At 41.3% G+C, this 25256-nt stretch overlaps 3 protein-coding genes across 3 annotated transcripts; all 3 read left to right on the top strand.

The window, feature by feature from the left end:
* The first annotated feature begins 1014 nt into the window (after window positions 1-1014).
* Window positions 1015-10944, top strand: LOC140271940 (differentially expressed in FDCP 6 homolog). Its single transcript, XM_072367235.1, has 12 exons — window positions 1015-1213; window positions 3991-4131; window positions 4221-4406; window positions 5134-5361; window positions 5465-5611; window positions 7813-7921; window positions 8011-8309; window positions 8395-8561; window positions 8879-9077; window positions 9581-9671; window positions 10094-10603; window positions 10635-10944. The coding sequence occupies exons 1-11, from the start codon at window positions 1118-1120 to the stop codon at window positions 10276-10278; spliced, it is 1848 nt and encodes a 615-aa protein (XP_072223336.1). The 5' UTR covers window positions 1015-1117; the 3' UTR covers window positions 10279-10603; window positions 10635-10944.
* Window positions 10945-13045: 2101 nt separating this feature from the next.
* ppardb (peroxisome proliferator-activated receptor delta b) lies at window positions 13046-20776 on the top strand. The gene is made up of 8 exons (XM_072366783.1): window positions 13046-13417; window positions 15000-15390; window positions 15501-15652; window positions 15757-15895; window positions 16149-16351; window positions 16574-16780; window positions 16871-17114; window positions 18808-20776. Exons 2-8 carry the CDS (start codon window positions 15063-15065, stop codon window positions 19053-19055), a joined length of 1521 nt encoding a protein of 506 aa, XP_072222884.1. The 5' UTR covers window positions 13046-13417; window positions 15000-15062; the 3' UTR covers window positions 19056-20776.
* A 71-nt stretch (window positions 20777-20847) lies between these two features.
* Window positions 20848-25190, top strand: mkrn4 (makorin, ring finger protein, 4). The gene is made up of 8 exons (XM_072366784.1): window positions 20848-21073; window positions 22341-22469; window positions 22553-22800; window positions 22878-22945; window positions 23023-23285; window positions 23361-23468; window positions 24136-24235; window positions 24327-25190. The coding sequence occupies exons 1-8, from the start codon at window positions 21045-21047 to the stop codon at window positions 24459-24461; spliced, it is 1080 nt and encodes a 359-aa protein (XP_072222885.1). The 5' UTR covers window positions 20848-21044; the 3' UTR covers window positions 24462-25190.
* The last annotated feature ends 66 nt before the right edge of the window (window positions 25191-25256 follow it).

The following is a 25256-nucleotide window of genomic DNA, read 5'->3' on the forward strand; positions in this document are numbered from 1 at the left end:
TTTACTGTCTAGTGTTAGACAGAACAATAAGTGTTTTCAAGTTGTCAACATTTGTGACTTCTGCCTGTGCAGACAGAGGGGATGTCAAATAAAGTATCCCTAAAACCTAACATTGTAACGCACGTGATAGTTGTGATAAACATTTAAGTATAGTTATACGATCTTAATTCCCATTTGGGCCTCAGAGTGTCATGGATCAGAGAATTTGGTGCCACTTTCACACAGGTTATAGATTAAAATAATACTAAAGATAAAGGCTTCATATGAACTGTATGAAATGAGCATAGTTTCACAGGAAACCACATGACCGAATGTAAGGATATATGAAAAGTTCAGGGACTCAGGGAAGTTCAGGGATAATTATTTGATCAGTCAGCGATACATTAATTGAGTATTCAATAATATCTCCACACAGTTTGAGATGTCTTGAAACAAGGTTAATGTATTGAAGGGTGCAAAGGTAAAGTTAGGGGGTTTTTGGGAAAAGATTCAGTCTTCATGCTGGCAAAATAACAGGTAGCATACAAGTTGACAACTAGGTGAGACAAGCAAATCAGAGCTTGGACAAAGCTAGAAGCTAATTAAGTTAGATCCAATGCTGAAAGTAAACCCATAACTTAAAACTACTTCTCTAGCTTAAAATAATGAGACTAATTTAAAAGCAAACAGTGTTAGTTTAGTTTGCTGATACCTCTTACTTTAACACATATCATCAAATTAATGAGAACTTATCATCAATACTTATTAACTGGTCCACAAAGGCAGCACAGGTCTGCTGTACTTGATATATTTGATTTATCCTCTTAAAACCCTGCATCCTCAGGGTCTAGTGAAATAGATCCTGGTCCTCACAGGAAGACTTTTTTTTCAACTTCATAAACAATTTCCTTTTTGAAGGGGAGGGGGGGGTGCACAAACTGTGTGGCCCTCCCTGTTTCAGTGATCATGGACGTCCAGCAGGTGTCACTGCTGCCGGGCTTTGCTTTAGTGTGTGTCTACCTCACAGCGGCAACCCAGTGTGTGTGACAGCCTGTCACCCAGGGGCCCTGTGTGTCAACAGCAGAGAGAAGAAGAAGACACGTAGAGGAGGAAATCAGAAAATAACGCTACTGCAGACATGGACCTGCGGTCTGAACTGCTCAAGTCCATCTGGTACGGTTTCACAGCCCTGGATTTGGAGAAAAGTGGGAAGGTATCCAAGTCTCAGCTGAAGGTGAGTGGATGGTCCTCAACCTGTGAGATGGGACTACAAGACACCTTCTTTTTCTGGTCTAAGACTTGTGCTGCCTCATTTCCTCACTTTGTACTCTGCCACATGCCCTCACTCTTAATAAGATCAAGTTTGTGAGGTGTTCAGTAAACTAAATCCAACATATACTAAGTGTATTTTCAAGCCTGTGCTCCAGGAAATAAGAGTTGTTAATCATAAATATTTCCTGTGTGAAACGCTTGTTTTTTTCTTTGACTATGTTTGCTACAACCAGGAACAAATTTGTTCCCCTTATTCAGAGTAAAATGCTTACACTGCTGAAAGAAAGCACAATATGCACTTCTGTCTTGCAAGAGCATGCGACTAACAGTTTGCTCTCAGTCTGTATATGAATGGGAGCCCTCATCCCCAAGCTGGGCTCACACTGGGCCTCGATGTGCCACCTTGTAGTGCAAAGGGACCTCTGGCACTGGAGAACAGCATGTTGAATGGAGTATGCTCACAGCATGAACGTCAAAAGAACATTGTTGCAATGAGAGCAAGGACAAAGTGGAAACATGCTGGTGATAGCTGTCTCTTGCCACAATGAAGAGTACTGTACTTTTTGTTGATCTCACTGTTATGTCACTTGGTCTTGGCGTGGCTCTGACTCCATTTCCAGCCACCTCCACGTTCCTACAATGTGCTGGTTGGTGCTGCTGGCTCCGTGCGAGTCAGCCTCATGACTGGGCTTATCCCCCGCAAGCATGCAGCCTGTGTACAGGCCCCACGCTCTGTAGAGACGCACACAGCCAAGTAGTTTGCATGTCATGGCTTCAAAAGCGCACAGATGTTGTAGAGCATTGGAGACAGGATGTGGTTATAGCTCAACACACAAAAAGTGGGTGCCTGATAGCATGCAGTCGATATCTCAAGATTTTAAATGAGGAAAATATTTACTGAATAGATCAGACATTAGCGGTAGTAACACTGCCTATTACATTCATATCACGTATGGCTGATTTTTACATTTTACTTCCTTTTAATTCTAGTATTTGCCTTTGCTTTTCAGTCATTAGTGACATTTCTTTCACATCTCTGTATTTTATAACAGAATTTGCAACGTTTAGGCTGGAGCATAGCAAGTGTTACATAGTTGCTTTCTACACCTTGCCCTACAATATTCTTACAAAGTATAAAAAAGAAAAAACTGAGTAATTCGCTTAAGAGCACTTAACTTGAGGAAATGCTGCTTATGACCAACAACACACAGACTAATTGTAATGTGGCTCCAAGGGAAGTTATCAACCTCCCACATAACTTCACACTTATTGTAACATGCATTCTTCTACAACAGCAACTTTGAGTTACCAGTTATAGAGAGAACTAGAAAACAAAAATGCCAATTTAGTGGAGAAGAAGACCAAAATAACAGGAAACAAACAAAAGCTGCTGTTGAATTGACACTGAATTAACTTAAAATAACTTACAAATTTGACTCGGATCAAAGCATGGCATAAGGCAAAGTCATTGATGCGGCTCTGAACAAAGGAATTTACTGAGAATTTACAGAGAGACGTATACGGCTAATGAAAAACAAAGGGAATGCAGGGTAATAGGTTAATTTAATAAAGTGGTTCAGAGAGAGCAGAAAGAAGGATAAACCGTAATAATCCAGATGACAGACAAAAATATAGAACATGAACAAAACATTCAACATGAACTTAACCATGTCTAACACAGAAAATATGGAAATCTGAAGGCCTATCGAGCATCTAAACAGACCTAAAAACATAACAACACATTCACAGACCAGGAGATTTAAAGCTCAGTATACTTAAGCTGATATCCATAGACAAGGTGTCTCAGAGAGGGGTGCAGTTTTGAAAAGATTAGCTCTTTTCAGCATTTAAGAATGATAAGCTATAGTGTATTTAGAGTGTACCATGTACAATTTATGCCACGTCAGATTATAAACTCTCAGATAACTTTCACCGACAACCTCCTGTAAGTTGTCAGAGTCATGACTCGCTCTACCAAACATGAGCAAACATCCCACTGTTAGACATAGAAAGAAATAGATGAGTGAAGTTAAAAAGATGATGTCGTCTACAACACACAATGGATTATGTCAATAAGCACAAGCCAAGTTCTTCGTCATCATAACGCACATGTATGAGCTGTGATAGTCGTCAAAGGATGTGTTCAGGAGTAATTAACGTGCAGCTTGCTCAAACCTTTGAGTCTTTTTCTTTCTTTTTTTGTTTCAGGCTACATAAGAAAAAAGAAAAAAAAAAGAACAAACTTGATTTGTTTGAGAGACATTTATCATTTTGAATTTCATGCCTTTTCTCAAATCAGGTCATCTTTTACTCAACTTAAAAAAAAAAGGATTAAATGTAGTTTAGTCCCAAACAAGAACTAAAAAGGACCTTTGTTCACTCTCAACTCCACAACATCAAACACTTTGGATTTGGAGTACTTTGTCTGGCATTAGCATGTGTGCAGATGCTACATATAAGAAGTCTGATTTGATCTTTCCTTTTCTAAATCAAACAAAAAATGTATCCTTAAAAAAAGAAAGAAAACAGGTACTGCAGAAAATTAAAACGTCAGTTCCCTGAAGTTTTCAGTTAATCTTATTTTTTCCTCTTTTCTGCCCCACTGCTTTGCAATGATACTAACACAGAGTTTGTCACATCGAGCAAACTCAGCTGTCTCTAGAAACAATAACGGTAATGAAGCTTGTTGCCCTACTTTTGTTCAAAAACATTTCCTCCCTGTTCAACCTGATTTTTCAGGTGCTGTCTCACAACCTGTGTACAGTCCTGTGTATCCCTCATGATCCAGTCGCTTTGGAGGAGCACTTCAGGGATGATGATGATGGCCCAGTTTCCAGTCAAGGTTACATGCCTTACCTGAACAAGTATATACTGGATAAGGTGACTAACAGAGCAGCCCTCCGCTTTTATTGTTCCTGACATTTGTGTCATGAAGTAGCTTTTTAAGTGCTGCATTTGTGTTGCTGTAGGTTGTGGAGGGATCTTTCATTAAGGAAAATGTAGACGAGCTCTGTTGGACCCTCACAGCAAAGAAAAATTATCAGCCAGACAGAAGCAGCAGCTGCATTCTGCCAGAGAAAGATGCCTTTCGACTGTGGTGCCTTTTCAATTTTCTCTCTGAGGACAAGTACCCCTTGGTAATGGTTCCTGATGAGGTGGGTTCAGCCAGAATATGTATGTGTTTTTCTCACTTTTTACCCATTACATTGAGTATTACAAGATCAAGCTTGTATGTTTTAGTTTGGAATATGACCCAATATTTTGACTCTGTACGAGAGAACAGTTTTCACTTTTTGCAGTCATCATGTGTCAATGCTGTTGCTTTTCTCTCTGACTTTAATCATATGTCTTTCCAATTTATTGCGCTACATTGTAATTCTGAGGCTGCAGTCAGTAATCTGTGACCTTAAAATAGAGTTGGATCACTGAGTAAACTGGCTGAAACTTTGCGTCATGGCATTATGGAACATGGTGCTCTTTTCATGCAACAGTGTGGGCTTGTTTCTCACTTGCAAACTCTCATTTTGGTTTCCTGTCGTGCATTTTTCAAAGCCGGGAGCCAGTAGAAAGCCTCAAATTTCAAGGCCAAATTTCAAGTAGTTCCTTTCACACAGCTTTAGAGGGTATCATCCACTTTAGTCTTGGTATGTTTTTCACACACGTGGTGTAACACGCATTACAGTGCTACTACAGGAGGTTTTAGAACAAAACAACAACATTTTAAAGGGGTTTTTTTCTTTTGTTTTTTAGGAACATAAATGGGGAAAAAAGAAAATAGAATTGCAAATAAAGAGTTCCAGTGAAACTAAATATCTTTCTCCACCTTTCACAGAGAAACAGGGTAAAAAAATATAAATGACCTATCACTCCTTCCCTCTGCAGGTGGAATACCTCCTCAAGAAGATATGCATGGCTATGAGTATTGAGGTCAACTGTGTTGAGTTGGAAGACTTCTTTTCCCAGGATTCAGTGCAGCAGAGTGGCATTACTGTCTGGATTTTTTTAGAGATGATGAACTCCGGAAAAATAACCCGGGGAATTGATAAGAACATAATCAGCATGGCTATAGAGGAAGTGTATAGAGAGATAGTTGGTGATGTTCTTAAAGAGGTAAGAGACCATCTGCCGCCAGATAAGTCTGTGTTTCAGTACCCAGCATGCTTCACTGTGTGTCAGTGACAGTATGTGTGCGTGTCCATTTGGATGCATACAGGGTTATCTGTGGAAAAAAGGCCAACTGAGGAGAAACTGGAAGGAACGCTGGTTCACCTTGAGGCCCAGCAACTTGTCCTACTACACTGGGGAGGACCGCAAGGACTGCCAAGGCAACATAGTCCTGGATGGGAACTGCTGTGTGGAGGTGAGCAGGCGGCAAAGATCACTTTTCAATGCTGAAGATTTAGTCACATATTCTTTTCTAGTTCGTTCACAAAAGAAATATTTATTCTACACATTTGTCCGCTGCTGCTGAATCAAAACATCGGCCTTCAAGAAAGCGGTTCTCAACATGAGGGTGGAGATTCCCCCAAGGTGCCACAAGATGAGGCTGAGAGGGTGACAAAATGGTTACCAGAGATTTCTGTTCTATGTTGGCATTCATCTTTGGCTTTTCTCGTGAATCATTAGAAACACATCTTGCTGTTATATATATTCATAGCCCTATGACTAAAAAAAAAAATTAACAGACTTTTCTCTGACAGTGAATTACTCTGCTAGCTCAGAAGGGCTGAACCTTCTGTTTCTCTCGTCTTACCAGACTAAACGCATCCCACTCTTGACTAAGAAAAACTCTTTCATAGTTTTGACAGGTCAGATACAGGAACCACGCTGTTGCAGAAGGGGCAGGATGTGGGTGACCGTTATCTTTATGAAAATACACCATCTGCATGGAAGCATATGCTGCTTCGAGATGTTTCTTTGTCTTGCAGCATTGATTGTGTCAGGATATTTGTGCCCTCAGAGCAGCCCCAAACCCACTTCATAGGGGCTCTTAAAAGCCCACAGATATGTGAATGTTCCACTCAGCAGTTCACTCAACTGGAAACGTAAAACAAAAGCTGTTGGAAGAGGAGACTACGCAGCACATTTATCCGGCTTGTTGTGTTCTGTGATCTATTTGAGCTACTGCTAGAACTCTGAAACTTCACTGTTTCTATCACTCTGAATGTGTACTAGGAATAAAGAAATGTATGATCCAGTAGGCAACAGATAGCGCACCTCTAAATTATCCCCACATCAGGTAGTGACAGGACCTATAGAAGTTACACCGTGTGCACCAATTCACCTCCATCACCGATGCTGGTTTGTGAATGGTTGATCGTAATTAGCTGATAATAAACCCGATGGTTCCTCTTCACTAGTCTGAAGGATGTACCATTTGTATTAACCAAACAGAATTCAAGTTTTTCATTCATCAAACCAGAAGACACTTTTCCACTTCATCTCAGTGCATTTTAAATGAATACTAGCCCCGAGACAGCTTCAGCTATTCTGGATGCTGTTTACGTTTTTTCTTCTTTGCATAGTGAATATCATTTGTGGAAGCAGTGACGAAAGTCGGCTCAGTAACACAGTAACAGTGCACTGATTTCAACCATAGAATAGTTTGTTTTTAACTCAGAAGTGCTTAAAAACACCACAAAATAGATTTCTGTGTACTTTTTCGCAACTTTGACTATTTTTTCAATGAACAGAAAATATCCAGTGCAAACCTCAGAGTGCAGAGGACAGTTAATTTCAAATTTCACTGAATACTTTCAAATCTAGAAAATTAGCAAATAAAATAAAAAAATCTAGATATTTGGCTTGCCTTTGACCATTTTCACCTAAATATGGGGTTTAAATAATTTAGAAAAAATGTAACTCTGCTTTTACTTATATTTTATAGATTCTCCCAACTTTGCAAACTTTCACTTGTTGATTTTTAATATGGTCTGTCACATTTTACTGTTTAATGTTGTACTTCTATCTGTGAAGATTTGCTGTAGAATATTTACAAACTATGTGTCACCAGCCACCAAAGACCCTCAAGGTCTCTCCCAAAAAAGGAGAAAATACTGAAGACTTCCTCTTTGGACCATCACCTCCCACAGGGTTGTTTTAATTCAGTCCTTCAGAAGACATTCTTTTTATTTAAGTCAACTATCAAGCTGATAAAAGCACAACAGTTGAAACTGAAGGTTGCTAAGTTTCACATTCATTTTCTTTAAACATTTCACAGACCTCCAGTGAACAGAACTAATTAGTCACTCATGAATGACAGAAGTGTGAAGCTACAGAAAGAGGGTTTGTAGTTGCTTTCTTTTGATGTGAACTCATGACAAACATCTGGATACATTTAGCCCAACACACATTTAATTAGAAAGAAAAATGAGGAGACAAGCAATGGTTGTGAAATTTATGATTTATGATACGAAATATTTTTTGGTTGTTAAAAATGGATCAGAAATTACATTTAAAAATATAATAAGATATTAGGACACATGTAAACAGCAGAGATAGAAGTTATGCAAGATGAGATGATAAAAATATCAATAAAAGGTGCATTTGTTGTTTGATCAGGTGCTGCCGGACCGAGATGGGAAGAGGTGCATGTTTTGTCTGAAAACCCTCTCCAAGACTTATGAAATGAGCGCCTCGGACACCAAACAGAGACAGGAGTGGACTACAGGTCAGACGAGACTTATGCTCGCTGAGTTATAAATCGGTCTTGAAAATGTCATCTTCCTCTCAAGATATTAAACGTCATCTCCTTCACAGCCATTCAAACAGCCATCCGGCTGCATGTGGAGGGCAAAAAGTCTCTCCACAAAGATCTGAAGCTGAAACGTCGGGAACAGCGTGAGCAGCGGGAGAAAAGACGACAGGCCAAAGAGGAGGAGCTGCAGAGACTTCGGGCCTTGCAGGAGGAACGGGAGCGCAAGCTGGCAGAGCTGGACCTCCTGAAGGAGGCGCAGAGACAGGCTCAGGTGCTTATGGAGCAGGACGAGCAGAGGAGACGCCAGCAGCATGACCAGCTCCAGCGCGCCCTGGAGGTTCAGCTTCGTGAGGCTGAGGAGGTGAGGGAGGAGGCAAAGGAGGAGAAATTCAAACAGCTGAAAGACAAACACATTCAATCCTCTGCATCGTTCTTTGCGTCTTCAGGCACGGGTCAGTATGCAGGCAGAGATGGCTCTAAAGGAAGAGGAAGCAGAGAGGCAGAGAAAGAGGATCCAGGAGCTGGAGGAGATGCAGAAACGTTTGGAGGAGGCGCTTCAGCAAGAGATTAAAGCCAGACTGGACGAGGAGGCCTTCCGCTATGCTCAAGCAGGGTGAATATTGCACAATGTGCAACCAACCAGATGTGCAGCATCACACTACATTAAGCTGTAGGTCGAGAGTTGCTCATGTGTGCAGACTGATATCAAACTGATAAGTTCTTGTTGCGTTATGTTCCTGAGGAAGTTGAGCTACCGGCAGAGGAAGTTGTTAAACTGTGCAGTCACACAAATTAGAGTGTCGGCGTTCCCTCCCAGCTATCAGATTAAATTTCCTGTTCAATGAAGACACCTCACTGTTGACTCCTGTGTGTCCTTTATAGATGATCAGTTGTAGAAATGGTCACATTTGTGTTCTCTGTTGTTCTCAGGCTGCTGGCCGAGGAAGAAGAAAAAATGAAGGCCCTAATGGCCCTGCAGGAGGAGCAGGAGGAGTACATCCTGAAGACACAGAGGGAGAAGCAGGAGCTGAAGCAGGAAATGGAGGTCAAGTCTCGATCCCTCGAAGAGGCTCAGAGGCAGTTGGAGGAGGTCCGAGCCAACCGGCACAGGGTTGACCAGGATGTGGTGGTAAATCGAAAAAAAACGTGAAGATGATATTCTATTGAATCTTATCTGGTTATCAGATTAGACCTTCGTTACTAGAAATGATACATCTGTAAGAACGGATGGAAGTGTTGTTAGAACCAAATAGCATATAGAAAAAAAGAAAAAAAAAGGTTTCTCTGTTGTTTTATGGTCATTTCATTATCAGTTTGTTCCATTAGGTATGTCAGATGTTGCTGATGGGGGCATGAAGATTCTGCTCTATCTTTTCAGTCGCTGCTGAATATTGCCAACAATTTGATACCAAAAGCTTGTACAGTTATCACAAAAAGGCACACAAACCAAGAAATGGAAGCAGCCTTTAATAGTAATAATAATAATAAAAAGGACTGCTGCCACGATGAATTTAATTTGCAGCCCATAGAGAGATGAAGCTTTTAGTCCTGAAGTATTCAGCAGTTTGTTTTCTTCTCAGAAGTTGATGCTTGTGGGGAAGAGACCTTTTAGAGATTTTTTTCCTCTGACAGGCTGCCCAAAGGAAGCTTCGCCAGGCGAGCACCAACGTCAAACACTGGAATGTCCAGATGAACAGACTGATGCGACCAATAGGACCAGGTGGTAAGTGTGCTATCCTTATGAGGAAGAAGTGCATTCAGAGACATGACTAACTTGTGCTAATTCATCCTGGTTTACCAGCAGCAACTCAGGAACAACAACAGCTTTATAATAAAGGTTAATGCTGTGCTTCGGGGTGCTGTCATTTTTTTCTGCTACCATGAGCAGTGACACTAAGTTCCAATATTAAAGAGAGAGATAATATGTGGTGCTTTTCTTAGTTCAGAGGGTAGGAATATTGGACGTTTCTCACAACTGAGACAAAAAAATAGATGTTAGTCACATTTCATTGTGTGCTTTGCAAATACATTTCCTTGAATTTGGTTCCTTTTCTCATATGTGCACTCCTGCTCAGTTTGCTTCATTGCAGAACTCATTGACATTTAATTTGACATTTCTATTTCACTTTTTTTTTTTTTTTTCAGAGAAAAGACCGTCCTTGGTAGGCTTCCAGATCCCGACACAGAGGGACCCTGGACTCCGTCTCAGAATGCGATCAGGATCGGAGGATCAGGACGAGGAGAGCAAAGAAAATGTTGACAAAAGAGATGGCTGTGATTTAGAGAAACGTCGCTCGCATGCCTCTAACGGAGACATGGACATCCCCTAAAACATGAATCATTGAGGATGCTTGGTTTGCCCCTGGTGTGGTTTTCCTGCAGGAAGGCCAAGAGACAACTGTCTAATGTGTGAACATTATGAAAGCAGTGGGACATCTGCACTCAAAACTGAACTTGTAGAACTACCATTTCTAATTAATGTTGAATATACTGACCTCATAACAAAAAGCAACAACAGTTTGAGCCATTTTAGTGAGCTTTTTCCAGTTTTCACAGCTTGACTACTGCTTTGATTGCACCCTGTGTGAGGTCTGATGTGATGCATCAGTGCAAAGAAAAGAGCCTTAAGAAAGACCCTCGAATGCAAGGTTAACGGTGATGCTTAAAGAGTAATTCTTACGTACAGTGCATGAATGAGGCTCGGAGTTTTGTAATATAGAAAGTTTGGTTTTTATCTAAGTCATTTTTGGCATTGTAGCAGGTGCCTTTTGATGTAGAGAGTTGATTCAGTATTGGTTTGTACAACCATTTCACTCCTGAAAACAGGAAAGACAGAGAAAGAGAGAGAGAGGGGAGGGCAGAGCACTTCCTGTTGCTTCTGTGACATAACGTTATTGTAAATAAAAAAGTGAGTTGATACCTTAACCAGATTTCTATCTGTATCTTTGCTGAGTATCATTTAAGGTCTTCACCATCATAAAAGTCTCAAGTGATAACATGAAATGGAAAACGAAAAAGTTAAACTGCTGCGGTAAAAAAAAAAAAAAGGTACCGAGGACACGGTGGAAGAAGTCAACACCCACTTTGCTCAATGTGAAATCTGCACGTCGGCTTTAGTTTGCATTTGAATCTACCTCATTTGTGAGTGCAAAACGTGTCACCACTGACTAATCTGACGCCTCTCGGTAGTAAAACTTGAGTCAACAGAGACATCAACTGACAAACTGGCAAAACTGCACCCTGGCTGTTACATTTTGTGTTATTTAACTGTTTCTAAAAAGCTTTACTCTACATACTGTATGTCTTTTAATTTCACCTGCTAGTATGAACTGCTTCTCATCTTTTACGCTAAAAGAATCCATTCTTATATAGTTGCTGATTTACAGTAAGAACTACAAACTGTAAATCAAGAGAATACATAAAATATATGATTTTGATATTATAGTTCTCTGTATGCGAGTACTTATTTCTATTTGCTTGGGACACACATGATTGGGTCCTAAAAAGTAGCAGCTTGTTGGAAATGCCTGTAAGAGAAAAAACAATGCTACCCAACAATGAAGGTTTAACCGACGGTACTTATTTCTTGGGGGAATTTGGAGTTTGATAAATCCTCGAGATTATGAGTGCAGACCCAGGGCTGATTAACCTGCTGGTGTGGATGAAGGGGGAAATGAGCAGTCAGGGGCCTACAGTACACCGTTTCCATGGTAATATTAAATGGTGATGTGTAATTTAATCAAACAAAATCAACCAAGGAATATATTTATTTTCCCTTTCTTTTTTTTTAATCATAACTCTAGTGTTTCTCTCTAGAAAAATAAAAAATGAAACCAGCTCACACTTGTTGACTATTTGACCTACTTTCAGTGATGTTGCTGCCTGGACAATTTAATGGAACGCCACATAAACAACATTAATGTGATGACTGGCAGTTTCTTCCCAACAAAGTTGCAACTCCAGCATGAAAACCGTATTCCATCTGTGAAGCACAGAGTCTGTAGCATGGGACCTGTTTAGCTGCACCTTGGCCAGCTCATCTGACCATAATTGATGGAACAATGTGTTGCAACTCCATTCATCCGTCTATTTTCTTTCACTTATCCGATGTTGGGTCATGGAGGCAACAGGTGCAGAGAGGGAAAGTCAGACATCCAGCTCCCCTTGAGGTATCCCAAAGTGTTCCCAGGCCAGAATGGATATGAAATTCCTCCAGGGTGTAAGGGCTCTTCCTTGGGGCTTTGTCTCAATTGAATGAGCCTGTAAAATCTCCAAAGAGAAGCAAAAAGATGGCATCCTGATCAGATGCCTGAACCACCTCATCTGACTCGAATTATAGAGGAAATGTCAGGCAATCGGACTGATACTAAAAGCAAAAGATCACTTTTCTTTGCCATAAGTTTTCAAACCCCTCAAAGTTTCACATAACGTATGTTTTAGACTTATCTTAAAATAGAGTCACCTCACTTATTTTTCCCCCCATTAATTAATTGACACCCAGTGCCCCAGTATGTCCTGGACCCGAACCCTGCAGAGCATCTGTGACGTGACCTGAAAATGGTTGTGCAGTCTACCTGGTCAACTCTCAAAAAACGTCTGGGAAAAACCTTCCCAAGGTTTGGAGGATCGTCCCCCAAAAGACCTGAGGTTGACACTGCTGCAAAAAGGGCTTTGACAAAGTATTCTGTGGAGGGCCTGATACTTGTGTAGATAGGATAGTTCACCTTTCATTTTTGATAACCATTCATTCATGCTCCTGTTGAGAATTGTGAGTGGGCAGATAAGGAAAGAAAAAAGGTTAATTTAGATTAATCTAAATCGAAATTAATTTCAGGATGAAACTGTAACATAACAAAAACGTGGAAAGGTCTTAAAACTTTCCACATGCTCACACAACTTTGGATAATTTCCCAAAATGAATAAATGCCCCCAAAGTGTGTCTGTTGCTGTTAGTCATATGTAATGAAGTGGGTTCGTTCTGTCTACTTTCACCACTGTGGAAATCTCCAGTCGGATGTGTGTCATTTGTGTGTGGGGCGCTGTGTCCTGACATGTGACGGAGGAGGAGGTGGAGGTGGAGAGGGGGGAGTGAAGCAAAGCAAAGCAAAGGAAATCAGAGTAAAAGCAAAGCCAGGAACACTAGACAGAGAGGGACAGGGTGCGATTGCCTCTAAACTTTGCTTATTTGCATGTTTTATACAGCAAACAGCGGCACCAGCGTTGTTTTTCTTCCTCTCTTGAGCTCAGCGGTTTATCGGGTCGGTTGCTACATTAAGGCCTGGATCTGTCTAAGTTTATGTTAGTTAGCAGGCTGACGTTAGCTCCTGCTATTAGCCTGCTCTTGCTGGTGACTTCAAACAGCTTGTCAACAGCCGATCGATCCCGGACGGGACTACTATCGCTGCCTGTTTGTTTTAGCTAGTTGCCGTAGCGCAAACATCCTCTGAACCAGCGGCACTACTGAGAGAGGTAAGCTAACTTAGTGGTCAGCCACCGTTATTTAAGACACGCACGGGAGTGAGGGTTAGCAACGCTAACAACTAGCTAGTGGCAGTACTCTGTCAATATCAAGGTTAGTCGCTAACTAGCTGAGTTAGCTAAATGAGCTGACTCCTCGACGGCCGACCGGCAGGCAGAAGCAGCCCCGGTGATGGGTCTAATATAGTTTTTAGTGTCTACAAACAAAGTTTGACGGGAGACGTGTCTGTAACGTGGCTGTCCTTTCATTTATAAAATGCTCGTATCCAGTTACAGTTCTGTCATTGACTCACAATCCCCGGTAAGTTGGCAAATACTTCCGAGAACCAGTATGACAGGTTGTCTTTTAGACTGGTCTCAACATTTTAACCTTCTGTGTTGTATTCTATATCATACTTATGGGGACAAAAAAGCCTCTACACCATGTTCCGCATTTTGGACATCATGTACGTGCATCACTGTTGGCAACTAATGAGCAAAAAAGGTGTTTTTGTCGCGAGTCAAAGCTACATACATGGACGGATTAATCCACTAGGGGGGCCCGGGGTAAAAATATTACCCCCCACCACCTCTTCAGCTCACTGCCCCACCGCCAACCCCAGCGAGCAGCGCTGCACAGTGTGTACATAGTACATGCACCCTTTCCCCTGAGCGCATCCACCGAGCACCCTGCCACGGAACTGAGGCAAACAATAATACAGATGTCTTTAAGCTGCAGTAGAGAGGGAGGGAGGCCTAAAGTCAGACCTAAAGCTGGTTAGCAAGGGAATCTTTTCCCGCATTGAGCTAAACTGGATGATTTATTTTTTTTCTACATGCAGTTAAGTGGTTCTATCATTTTTAGTGCCATCAGGCACACCTGGAAGCTGTCTTCTTAAATAAAGAAAAAGCAGTTCCCTTTTTTTTTTTTAAATTTTCTGCCAGTTTGTCATTATATGCAATGAAACTCTCCTTTAAAAGCCATTATCGAGAATTTCATGCCTTTATCATCCACCCTTTGTAGGAGGGTGTCCTCCTACAAAGTTTTTACAACTTTGCCTTCTCTCAAAACAGGGGTCTTCAGGTCGTGAGGCTCCTGCTTGTTTGTTCTAGTTGCTTTGCAGGTCATGCAGACATGACTATAACATATGCAAATCATGGTGAAAGCCTGTTACTATCAAAGACATGTACTGACTGCTCAGCTTAAAACAAAACCAGTAAGAATTTCCTGACTGAGGGAAACACACACACACACACACACACACACACACTAAGCTTAATATATGTTCTGTATTCAGTTATAACCAAGCAAATGCTAAATAAAAGCACCTTATGAGTTAATTTACCAGCATGCTTATATAAAAACCTGACATTTAGGCTACTGTTTTGGTTCTGCTGCATACTTTGACAAGCTGGAATCGGACTGTTAACCACTCACATGCTGGATCTAATGTCGAGCTACGTGATATACAGGCATTTGAGGCCACTTAAGTGTTAGCAGCTGTTCATTCTAGCTCCATAAGTAGTTCACATGGAGATTATACATGCCGCTTGTTTTGATTTTTCTTTCACAGCCAAATCATTTCGTTTTCAGAAAGCGGAGCGACAATGGCCACGTGACAAGAGATGAGACGCTGAGTCAGCTTCAACAGGAACCATGGAGGGGTTTCAGGAAACTGCCACGGAGCAGCTTGACAGGGTGAATGGGTACAGCGAGCCAAAGCGCCCCAAGGACACCACCGATGTCAGGTGGACGCCACCGGAGGTGGAGTCTGGAGGCTCTGACAGCTGTGGGGGCACAAGTGTGTCGGAGCTGACGGACCTGCAGGAGTTGAAGACCAGGGAAAGTGAGGACGAGGAGGAGAAGGAGGAAGTCCTTTCTTCTAAAGGCCTGAAAGGGGACCAGAAAAAACGACAGAAAGAGGGTGAAGATCAGAAGGACAATCACAGCAAGCAAAACAGCAGTGCATCATCCAGCTACACAGGTACAATCTCTTGACTTCATTCCTAGAAACAGGAGCATGACATATTCAGACAGACACGTAATTAATAAGCATTAGTATTCATGTATTTTTTTTTATTCCCTTAAACGTAGACCTTTCCCACACCTCGTCGCCCTCGCTGTCAGAACAGCTACGTCTTGGCAAGGAAGATAATGCAGGGCCTGGTATCAGTGTGGAGTGTAAGGTCTGTGGGGACAAGGCCTCTGGCTTCCACTACGGTGTACATGCCTGTGAAGGCTGTAAGGTAACAGAGTTTGTGCATCACTGCAGAACGTGGCACCGTTTTTTGTTTTTCTTGTTTTACCGCATCATATCAGATGGTCAGCCAGTTGTGTTGTCTTGATTCAGGGCTTTTTCCGGCGGACTGTGAGAATGAAACTCGAGTATGAGCGCTGCGAGCGTGCCTGCAAGATTCAGAAGAAGAATCGCAACAAGTGCCAATATTGTCGCTTCCAGAAGTGCCTGTCTTTGGGAATGTCTCATGACGGTGAGTCAAGTGTTAAGGGGGGTTAAAACCTTTCTCGAGTCTGACGTAGCTGATAAATGGATCTTCCTCGAAGATTTGACTATTCTTTAAAAATCTTTTCTCAAGATTTGTTGCAGGGGAAAAAAAACCCCACAAACATTTCTATGATAAACGTGCTAAATGACGTTGTCAGTGCTCCACTTCGGGACTATTTCCAAGAGAAAAACGTGCATCTTTATTTATTTATTGATATGATATTTGTGTGTTTGCGCAGCGATCCGATACGGGCGTATGCCTGAGGCAGAGAGGAAGAAGCTGGTGGCAGGCCTGCTTGCGGAGGAACTGAACCTCAGCAAACCAGGTGGCTCAGACCTGAAGACCTTGGCCAAACAAGTCAACACAGCCTACCTGAAGAATCTCAGTATGACCAAGAAGAGGGCCCGCAACATCTTGACTGGCAAAACCAGCAGCACCTCAGTATGTGAAGCCAGACTTGGAAGTTCAAAATGTATTCGTATTCATGTCTTCTGTCATAAGAAATACTCTACCCCAAATCTGAAAAGGAGAACCTAATTAAACCTTTCTTTATGTATACTTTCCATCGTCTAATGCAGATCTACGTTCTCATCCTTAAGTGTATTAGCAGCCTTTACAGATGACTATTTAAGAGCTGTTATTTATTTTTTCCCCTCCTGTCAGCCATTCGTGATCTACGATGTGGACACGCTCTGGAAAGCAGAAAGTGGTTTAGTATGGAGCCAGTTACTTCCAGGGGCACCCTTGACCAAGGAGATAGGAGTTCATGTATTCTACCGCTGTCAGTGCACTACAGTGGAGACTGTGCGAGAGCTCACCGAGTTTGCCAAGTGCATTCCAGGGTTTGTGGACCTCTTCCTTAATGACCAGGTGAGTCACTGTGGCCCCCAACAGCAAGGTGGCATGTATGTGGCTGTTAAGAAGATCATGAATACATACCCGTCTCCTCGCTCTCTGCAGGTGACTTTGCTCAAGTACGGTGTTCACGAGGCGATTTTTGCAATGCTACCATCTCTCATGAACAAAGATGGACTGTTGGTGGCCAATGGCAAAGGCTTTGTGACAAGAGAGTTCCTGCGCAGCTTAAGGAAACCCTTCAATGAGATCATGGAGCCGAAGTTTGAGTTTGCTGTTAAGTTCAATGCTCTGGAGTTGGATGACAGCGACCTGGCCCTGTTTGTTGCTGCCATTATTCTCTGTGGAGGTGAGGCCGAGCTGTTTACCAGTAAAGTATGAAGAATTGCTGATTTCAGTGTGTATTGATTTCAATGTTTGTCTTAAATCGTACTGACGTCCTCAGCTGCTAACATTATGTGCTGTCTGACTGTGGGCTGGCAGGAGATGTTAACCAGTCATATGTATCTAGAGGAAAACATAAAATCACATGCAAATCATTCACATTTGCTAGCATCTTCCTCCCACCACATAAGCAATGTTAACAGCATCCATCTCGAACAACCCAGTGGGGCTGTTGTTTTTTTCCTGAAAAACGTGTCTCTGATCCAGAGCAAACAGTAGTATTTGACATGGTCTTGGCCTTTTTACAAGGTTCAGACAAAGCTGAACCCTTAACTTTGCCCTGCTTTTCTGGTTTTCCTACACATTCTCACTTAAATGGCATACAGTCTGCTTAGTCATCAGATTTGCTGTCACTGTAAAGTGAAACCGTTTTTTTTTGTTTGTTTTTTTTTAACAAAGGTTTAGAATCTACATTTTTTGCCAGTTATTTTCAGTTATTTTGCAAATGCTTTCATGCTGTTATTGTCTGTTCAAGATGGCTTTTACTTTCTAGTCTCCTTGCCAGTCTTCAGAGTTCCTTTTGCTGGATCTCAGAGCCAAAGCTCAGACTATAAACTTGGAATTTGAGCAGAATATCATTATAGTTTGAATGTCTCAATTTTGATCAAGAAGTGACAGCCCTAGTAGGTATTGCAACATACTGTAGATGCTCTGCGTTGATATAGATATATAGATAATTTTTATCATGAGGATCTTTTTTTTTGCTTTATGATGCAAGCAGGTTTTGAAAAATGTGACATAATGAGTAATTCAAAGCCATTGAACCTCTGCTGGTTTTCTACCATAATTTCGTTCTTTCTAGCTTGATTGTGAAGTAGGTATTGGGTGTAGGTATTACCTTATTAGCAAAGATAACTGCTTGTGAGGAAGTCTTCAATACAGCTGCCATGGTAACCACATTTTACACAGTGAGAGGGTCACAATATGTGAAGATGTTTTTACCCATGAACAGCATTTACACTTTTCTTGTTTTCAACAGACGTGACAATAAATCTAAGTAATGTTTTATGAAAACAACATGGGCAGTGAGCTGGGGTGTGTGGTCAAGCCTAAGTCCTACATGTCTCGATCCCAGTTTACATCCACCTTTTGATAAAGTGTAGGTCACATGTGAAATATCCAGGCCAGTTCACCAGTCCCTCACAGGCCCAACACAGAGACAAACCAATGTGGACATGACAATGGTAATAAAGGCCCAGGTTTATATATTGAATGTCATTCCATCTACATATATATGTAAAATGCACACAATAGAATAAAAGTGTTTCTTATGTACAATTGTTAAGGGGAAAAAAGTGACATCGAACAAACACATCATTTAAACTGGATTAAAATGACCAACATAAAAGCATCAATTCGCTGAAATAAGTCTTACTTGTTGCTATAATGTTTGTATATTATCAGTTGCAACGAAATTTATTCAAAAGAATAAAAGTTCAAATCATTATGTAAAGCTCACTGGCTCCCCTGCTCCCTGATTAATTGATATCATTATTAACCCTGCTGGTCAATTACTCATCGTAATAGTTTTTAAAGTCTTGCCTGGTTGCTCTGTGTAAATTCGGAATCATGATAAATGGTGTTTCGTGCTCTCCCAGATCGTCCCGGGCTGATGAACGTGAAGCAGGTGGAGCAGAGTCAGGACAATATCCTCCAGGCCCTGGACCTCCACCTCCAAGCAAACCACTCTGACTCCGTCTACCTCTTTCCCAAGCTGCTTCAGAAGATGGCTGACCTCCGTCAGTTGGTTACTGAGAACGCTCAGCTTGTCCAAAAGATCAAAAAGACTGAGTCAGAGACATCGCTCCACCCTCTACTACAGGAGATCTACAAAGACATGTACTAGAAATCTCCAGCACAGACTGACTTTAGCAATACTGTTACAGACTGAATCTACGGTTACAATAACACACTGCATTCGGTTCAAGCACTGTTCCGCGTATGGGCATGGATTTTTATCCTGCAGAAGAGGCTAATTCACTTGGTAGCGCTAACACAATCAGCAATGTCTTCACAATGTCAGCATTACCTTCAGCACAGTAACGTGTGTGTGCGCATGTGTGTGTGTGTGTGTGTGCACGCTCGCCACGAGCATCTGGAATCATTTGCCTGCAGGCCTTAGTTTCCCACCATGTTCACTTAATAGGAAGGGTGATATGTTTTCTTGTGCTGCTCGTGTTTCATCCTCGGAGCACCGCTGACCCCCAGAGCAGTGTTTATAGAGAGCTTCTGCTCATTCACCTCATCTCTGTGTTCTGCTGCAAAGGGAAAGCGTTTCATGTTCTCACACCAATGGCATTGTTGAAATGGCAAAGAGACATCTTTTTTTTTGTTTGTTTGTTTGTTTTTTCTTCCCTTGCAAGTGTTGATAGTAATTGTTCTCAGACTTTTCAGTGAAGCTGGAAATGTGCGAATTGCAGATTGTTTACAGCGTAACTATCATCATCGATGACCACCACCTTGCCATTTGGTTTGAAGAACACAAACTGGGCTGGCTCCAGCAGTATAGAGCACTCTCAGTGCAGCTGTCTGTGCAACACCTTTTCCATTTCTCAATAAACGTGAGATCCAAGTTACATAGGTTTCATCTTAAAGCCATCTACCCAAGTGGTAACCATTGGAGCGTGCAGCAAGTTTTATCCTCTGAAGACGACACTATAAACAAACAACCCGCTGAAGTACAAGAGACGGCGTGATTTTTTTCTTTCTTTCTTTTGACATGCAAAATACAGTGAAATTGCCATTCTCTGGTTTTTGTTTTATTATTTTTTTTGTAAGTATGTCACTAATTTGTAATTCTTGATCACATTTGTAAGGGCAATACACGGATTCTTATTTCATGTATTTTGTTTGGTATTAGGTGACGGCGTGTTTAGTTTAGTTCCTTCCCAATATATCATCAGGCAAACCAACAAACTTTCTTTATGAGCAATTTGGAGTCCATGGTGCAGTAGGATTGAATTTAAACCAGCATACTAAATCATATTTTCCTGGTAAATTTGGTGGCGATTGAAAGTTAATATGCAGCATCTAGTATCGTGCTGCTTTTGTATTCAACATATACACTGTCCTAGATTACTACTCCTTTTGTGTGTCTTGATTTTTCCAACATCCTTACTGTCATCCAATTCTAAACATCTCTAAAGGTTTTCCCATATTATGGCTCCTCAGTTTCTATGGTACCTCACTCAAAGGACTCAATCATGTCAGCTCTGGTGCACACCTCAGCAGTCTCCTCATGTGCTCTTACTCAGTCTTGATCCTGATCTACCTCTAATGAATGATTATTCCACTTATCTAATCCCTGACATTTATTTTGCCTTAATTTCTGGTATTAGTGCACATGACTAAATTGAAATCGTCCAATGTGCCGTGCTAGCAATGGGTGTGGATGGATAAAGCAAGAATTTACACCAAAAAGTGTAAGCTACCTCTGTGCATGTGTAAGTGATGGGTTGACGAAAATATGTTGCGACTTGAAAGATTTTCTACTTTATTGTCACATATAACCTGTCTGCAGTTCTAGTTTAGTAGTTTATCTCGTATAAAGTTGATTAGAAATATTAATGAATTTTCTCTTTATTATTTTTTAAATGCAAAGCAGTTGATAAAGTTTGTTTGACGCGCATAACCGCTGCACATTGGCTATTTCGGCCCAGGTCAACCTGGTTTGATTGACACATGTCTGAACCAATGGGATCGGGAGTAAGTAACGCAGCAACGCCGACGTCCTGCTTCTATTGGTTCGTTGCTACATTAATTAATAGGAAGAACCAGCTGTAAACTATTTAGTAAAGCAGGTATTTGGTTTGGCGGCTTGCTCAAAACACAGAGGATGGATTCTGCTCGTAAGGGAATCTGTAGGTAAGCAAACAATCTCAGCAAAATGGTCAAAAGTGGAAACGCTTTGATGTTGCTTAGAAACCGTTTGTGCGACCCTCGAATTTTTTATGGCGATAAGAATGAGACCAAAATAAATGACATTGGCTATTAGTAGTGGGTATTCGACTTATTGAGGAATGTTCTAGCGTGGAGAGCCATGTAATTAAGACAGGGTCGATGTGAAGTTACCGAGGAAGTGCTTAGCGATTAGATATTATCCGGAAGTTGAATCGACTGGTGAGGTTGGTGGTCATTTAGATGTGGCATCGATAACACTTAACCAAACTGTTCAGTAGCGCCTGTCTGGTTTGATTCCTACTACTCGGCACTATCCCAGTTAAGTTGACACTTAACCAAAACCAAATAACTACTGCAATGTATTCGTTTCAGAGCTGTTTGATAAAGCCTTGTGAGAACAGTGTTTTGCTTTGTTTCGTTTCCACTGTTTGTTGTGCTGCTGAATGTGGTCAACAGCCGCATCCCAAACGGGATCAGATATGTTGGTAATGTCTGCCGTCAAAGGCGTTAAACAGACGCCAGTTTGCGAACTGTTAAACGAGACATGCTCCCCCTTTAAATTCGCGACTCCCCTATAGATCAGCTTTTCCTATTCATGATCTGAGTCAACAATCTCAGGCATAATTTATTCATCTTGTGTGCGCCTTTCGTTTTCGTTTGGGGGGGTAGCCTCTCTGTCTGTTAGACAGATTAATTAACTTAAATGTATGGACTAAAGCAATAAATATATGCTCACAAAGTTTCTGCTCCTATTCAGTAACGTGCCATTTTATTTTTAGGAGTTGCATACATCTATGCTTTGAAACTTGAGTATCCTCTTTTTGACAAGTTGGCAATTTTGCAAATATTCTCTCATATTTAGAGATGCCACTTAAATTTTATTTTTTTCAAAAGCAAATGTCTTGTTTGCTGATCACCTCTAATTGTATTATCATGTGGGATGATGGGGAACTGATATAACATGTGGCAGGGATCAAAACTGACCTGTGTTGAAGGGAGCAGACCTCTTCATGTTTGTGGCATTGTTGCGAAAAAAAAAAAAAATATATATATATATCCAAAATGGATGTCCTCTTCTGCTGTCGGTGTGTCCTCGGATAAGACGTGCACAATTGAGTCTGATTAATCCCCTGACTTTACAAATGAATTAAAACCCTTTTAGATGGCATTGACTCTGGAAAATTTACATCAAAACAGAACCTCCCTAAACTTCCCTTCTGCTTAATTGCAGGCATTTCATAAATGGCAACTGCAGATTTGGTCCAAGATGTAATTACCGACACGAGTGGCCTGTCATACCATCATCCCAAATATGTAGGTACTTTCAGAAAGGTGGATGCTGGTATGGTGAACGCTGCAGGTAAGCATTTTCTCCTTTTTTTTTTTTACTTTAAAGCAATGAAAGTGGAATTCTCTTGTTGATTCAATGTTTTCCACCACTAGGTATCTCCATTTCCACCAGCCTCTGGTCCGCACAGATGTTGCAGGTAGAAGGGGTTCAGTGCCTGTCGTCTCCTCCTCCAGTGTGGCTCATGTTCAGTCTGAAAGAAGAGGGTCAGAACCAGCTCTTCTGCGTGCTGCTGCAACGTCCAGGCAGGAGTGCAGTGGACCGGAGTTGACAGTTAACGCCTCAAATACTCGGCGTGAGATTGGGCAACTGCCAGACAATATTGTTGAGGAGCAGTCACAAGGTATTTTATTTTTTTAATAATGGTGAAGCTTTTGTAAATCTGCTTTTCTTTATATTGCACTGAACCTGTCTTTACAGAAAATGACTTGACGTCTATTCAGAGCCCAGAGGTTGCTCAAGCAGGAGCGTGCCATGGGAAAGATGAGGTTTGTCTAATTTAAGGGATTATTCACCCCCTTTTGTGGCATATCGAATTGAACAAACTTGAACCTTGTGTTTTCAGGGGACTTCTTCAACCACAAGACAGGATGATGGGGCTGGGGCTACGGCTGCAGCGGCCCCTTGTGCCAAAAGTGATATAGAGGAAACTGAGGCCTTCCTGCAGAGCAGGAATGTGACCTGTGGCATCTGCATGGAAAAAGTCTATGAAAAGGTGGATAAAAAAGACCATGTTTTTGGGATCTTGCCGAACTGCAATCATCCCTTCTGTTTAGAATGCATCACAACCTGGAGGAAAACGAAAGAACTCGGGCCAGATGTTGTAAGGTAGGTTTTAGTTTGAACTGAAGGTCAACTACGCATAATGTAGTGGACATGACATCCCCATTTGTTGTTTGTCAGGACCTGCCCGCAGTGCCGCGTGAGATCTGCCTTTTATGTGCCAAACAAATACTGGGTTGAAGGTCAAGCGAAGGATGGTGTAATTGCTGCGTTCAAGAAGAAATTCAGGTGAAATTCTGTGGAGCACCACAGTAAAGGCTGCAGATCTAATGTGAATTAACTTTAGTTCAGGTTTCTTTTCTGTTTATTGTAGCATACCTTTTAACTTTTGTGTTTTTTTTAGTTTTTTTTTTTAATGATTTAAAGCCCAATATAGTCTGTTTTCACAGGGAAGTACTGACATCAGATAATGTAAGGAGGTAGATGTCTGAGGGGCGTACAGACGATACTGAATCAAACTTCTGCTTTATTCTCAAACTATTCTTTATCCCCCCCCCAAAAAGGGGGGGCAAAGAGACTGATCCTCTATCTTAAAGACAACTTCTCTACCATTTGAACCACAGCTTCCCCCCTACCTAGAGGGTTGAGTGCTAAAGAAAAACCAAAACAATTTTTACCAGATTTTAGCCTTCCAACATAATGCAGAACAGACCTTTTAAGTGACCTAAGTTTTATCTTGCTCATTTTCATTTAAAATGTATTAAACCTAAGAATTGAATGTCGATTATGAACACTAACGGTGCTTTATAGTGGTCTGTGCAAAATACTGCTACATTCAAGAAACTGTGATTTGAGCCACAAATGTTGTTCTTGAAATCTCAAGCAAAGCAGAACTCAGTAGTTTGTGGTTCACACAGCCACTTGACGTCCCACCTGTTCTCCTCTGTGATTCCAGTAAGAAAAGATGCTGTTTCTATGACCGATACGGATGCTGTCCCTTCAAAACAGAGTGCCTTTATCGACACGTTAAACATTCAAATCACATTGCATTTTCGGTAAGAACACGGCAATCGCTTGAGTGCGCCACAAGTTCTCATCACTGTCGACTTGCATGTTGTAATTCCCCCTTCTGTTTTTCTCTCAAAGTATTTCTCAGATGACGAAGACGACGATGGTCTAGATCTGCTTAGTTTTTTCATAACCATGACCCTCCTTGGTGGTGATGAAGATACTGACGATGAGGATTTTCCCTTTTATCTGACTGAGGAGTATGGCGTCTGAGCCTCTTCGCTCTGTCAGTACGATCAATGCTGTCCCCAGAGGAACATGTGGCTGTGTTTTTGACTTTTCTGTCCTCTTGGAATCTGTCCTGAAACAGCCTTTTGAGTAGCCCTTCATCAAGATCAGGGATATCGACCATGTCCCATAAAGTGCCAAATATGTTCAGGTTTTTCAAATGGTTACACTACAGCAGGTGATCACTTCAGCAATCTTTGTACCCAGAAAGAATCTAATCTGTGATGAGTTATAGTGTGCCTGGAAATTCATGTGCATCTTTGGCTCTTTACAACGCATAGTTTGTCTTGATTTATCCCTGTTCTTGTTAGGTTTCTTTCTAGTTCGGTTTCATGGTAACCCACTACAGCCTTGGCATTTCAAACATAGTGTGGTTGACTTTTCTTTTTTTTTTTCTTTTTTTGTTCTTCCTCCCCATAACCTCTCCTCAGATCTAGTGTATTGTCAAATTGGACTCGTGTCCTTGTTTTGACAGTTTGATATTTTTAAATTGATGGTTTTAATTGCCTGAAAGTTAAAAAAAGAAAAAAAAAAAAGAAATGTACTGAACCCTTTATTTCTTGCTAATGTCCAATACTTGTGATAACTGCCTGAATTGATTGTCATGACTCCTTTTCCCCCTAATTTTTGGCAAGAATATAAAATGTTAAGCTTTTATTTCTTTTAAAGAAGTTGTACCCGTACACAAAAAATAAAAATGCTTCACTCTTTGTCTCACTGAATAGTTGTTCTTTTTATTGACATCCTATACAGCAACATGGGAATTAGACACTCGGAGGT

This window comes from Leuresthes tenuis, unplaced genomic scaffold (assembly GCF_036924035.1).
Source record: "Leuresthes tenuis unplaced genomic scaffold, fLeuTen1.0.hap1 SCAF_16, whole genome shotgun sequence".
NCBI lineage: Eukaryota > Metazoa > Chordata > Actinopteri > Atheriniformes > Atherinopsidae > Leuresthes > Leuresthes tenuis.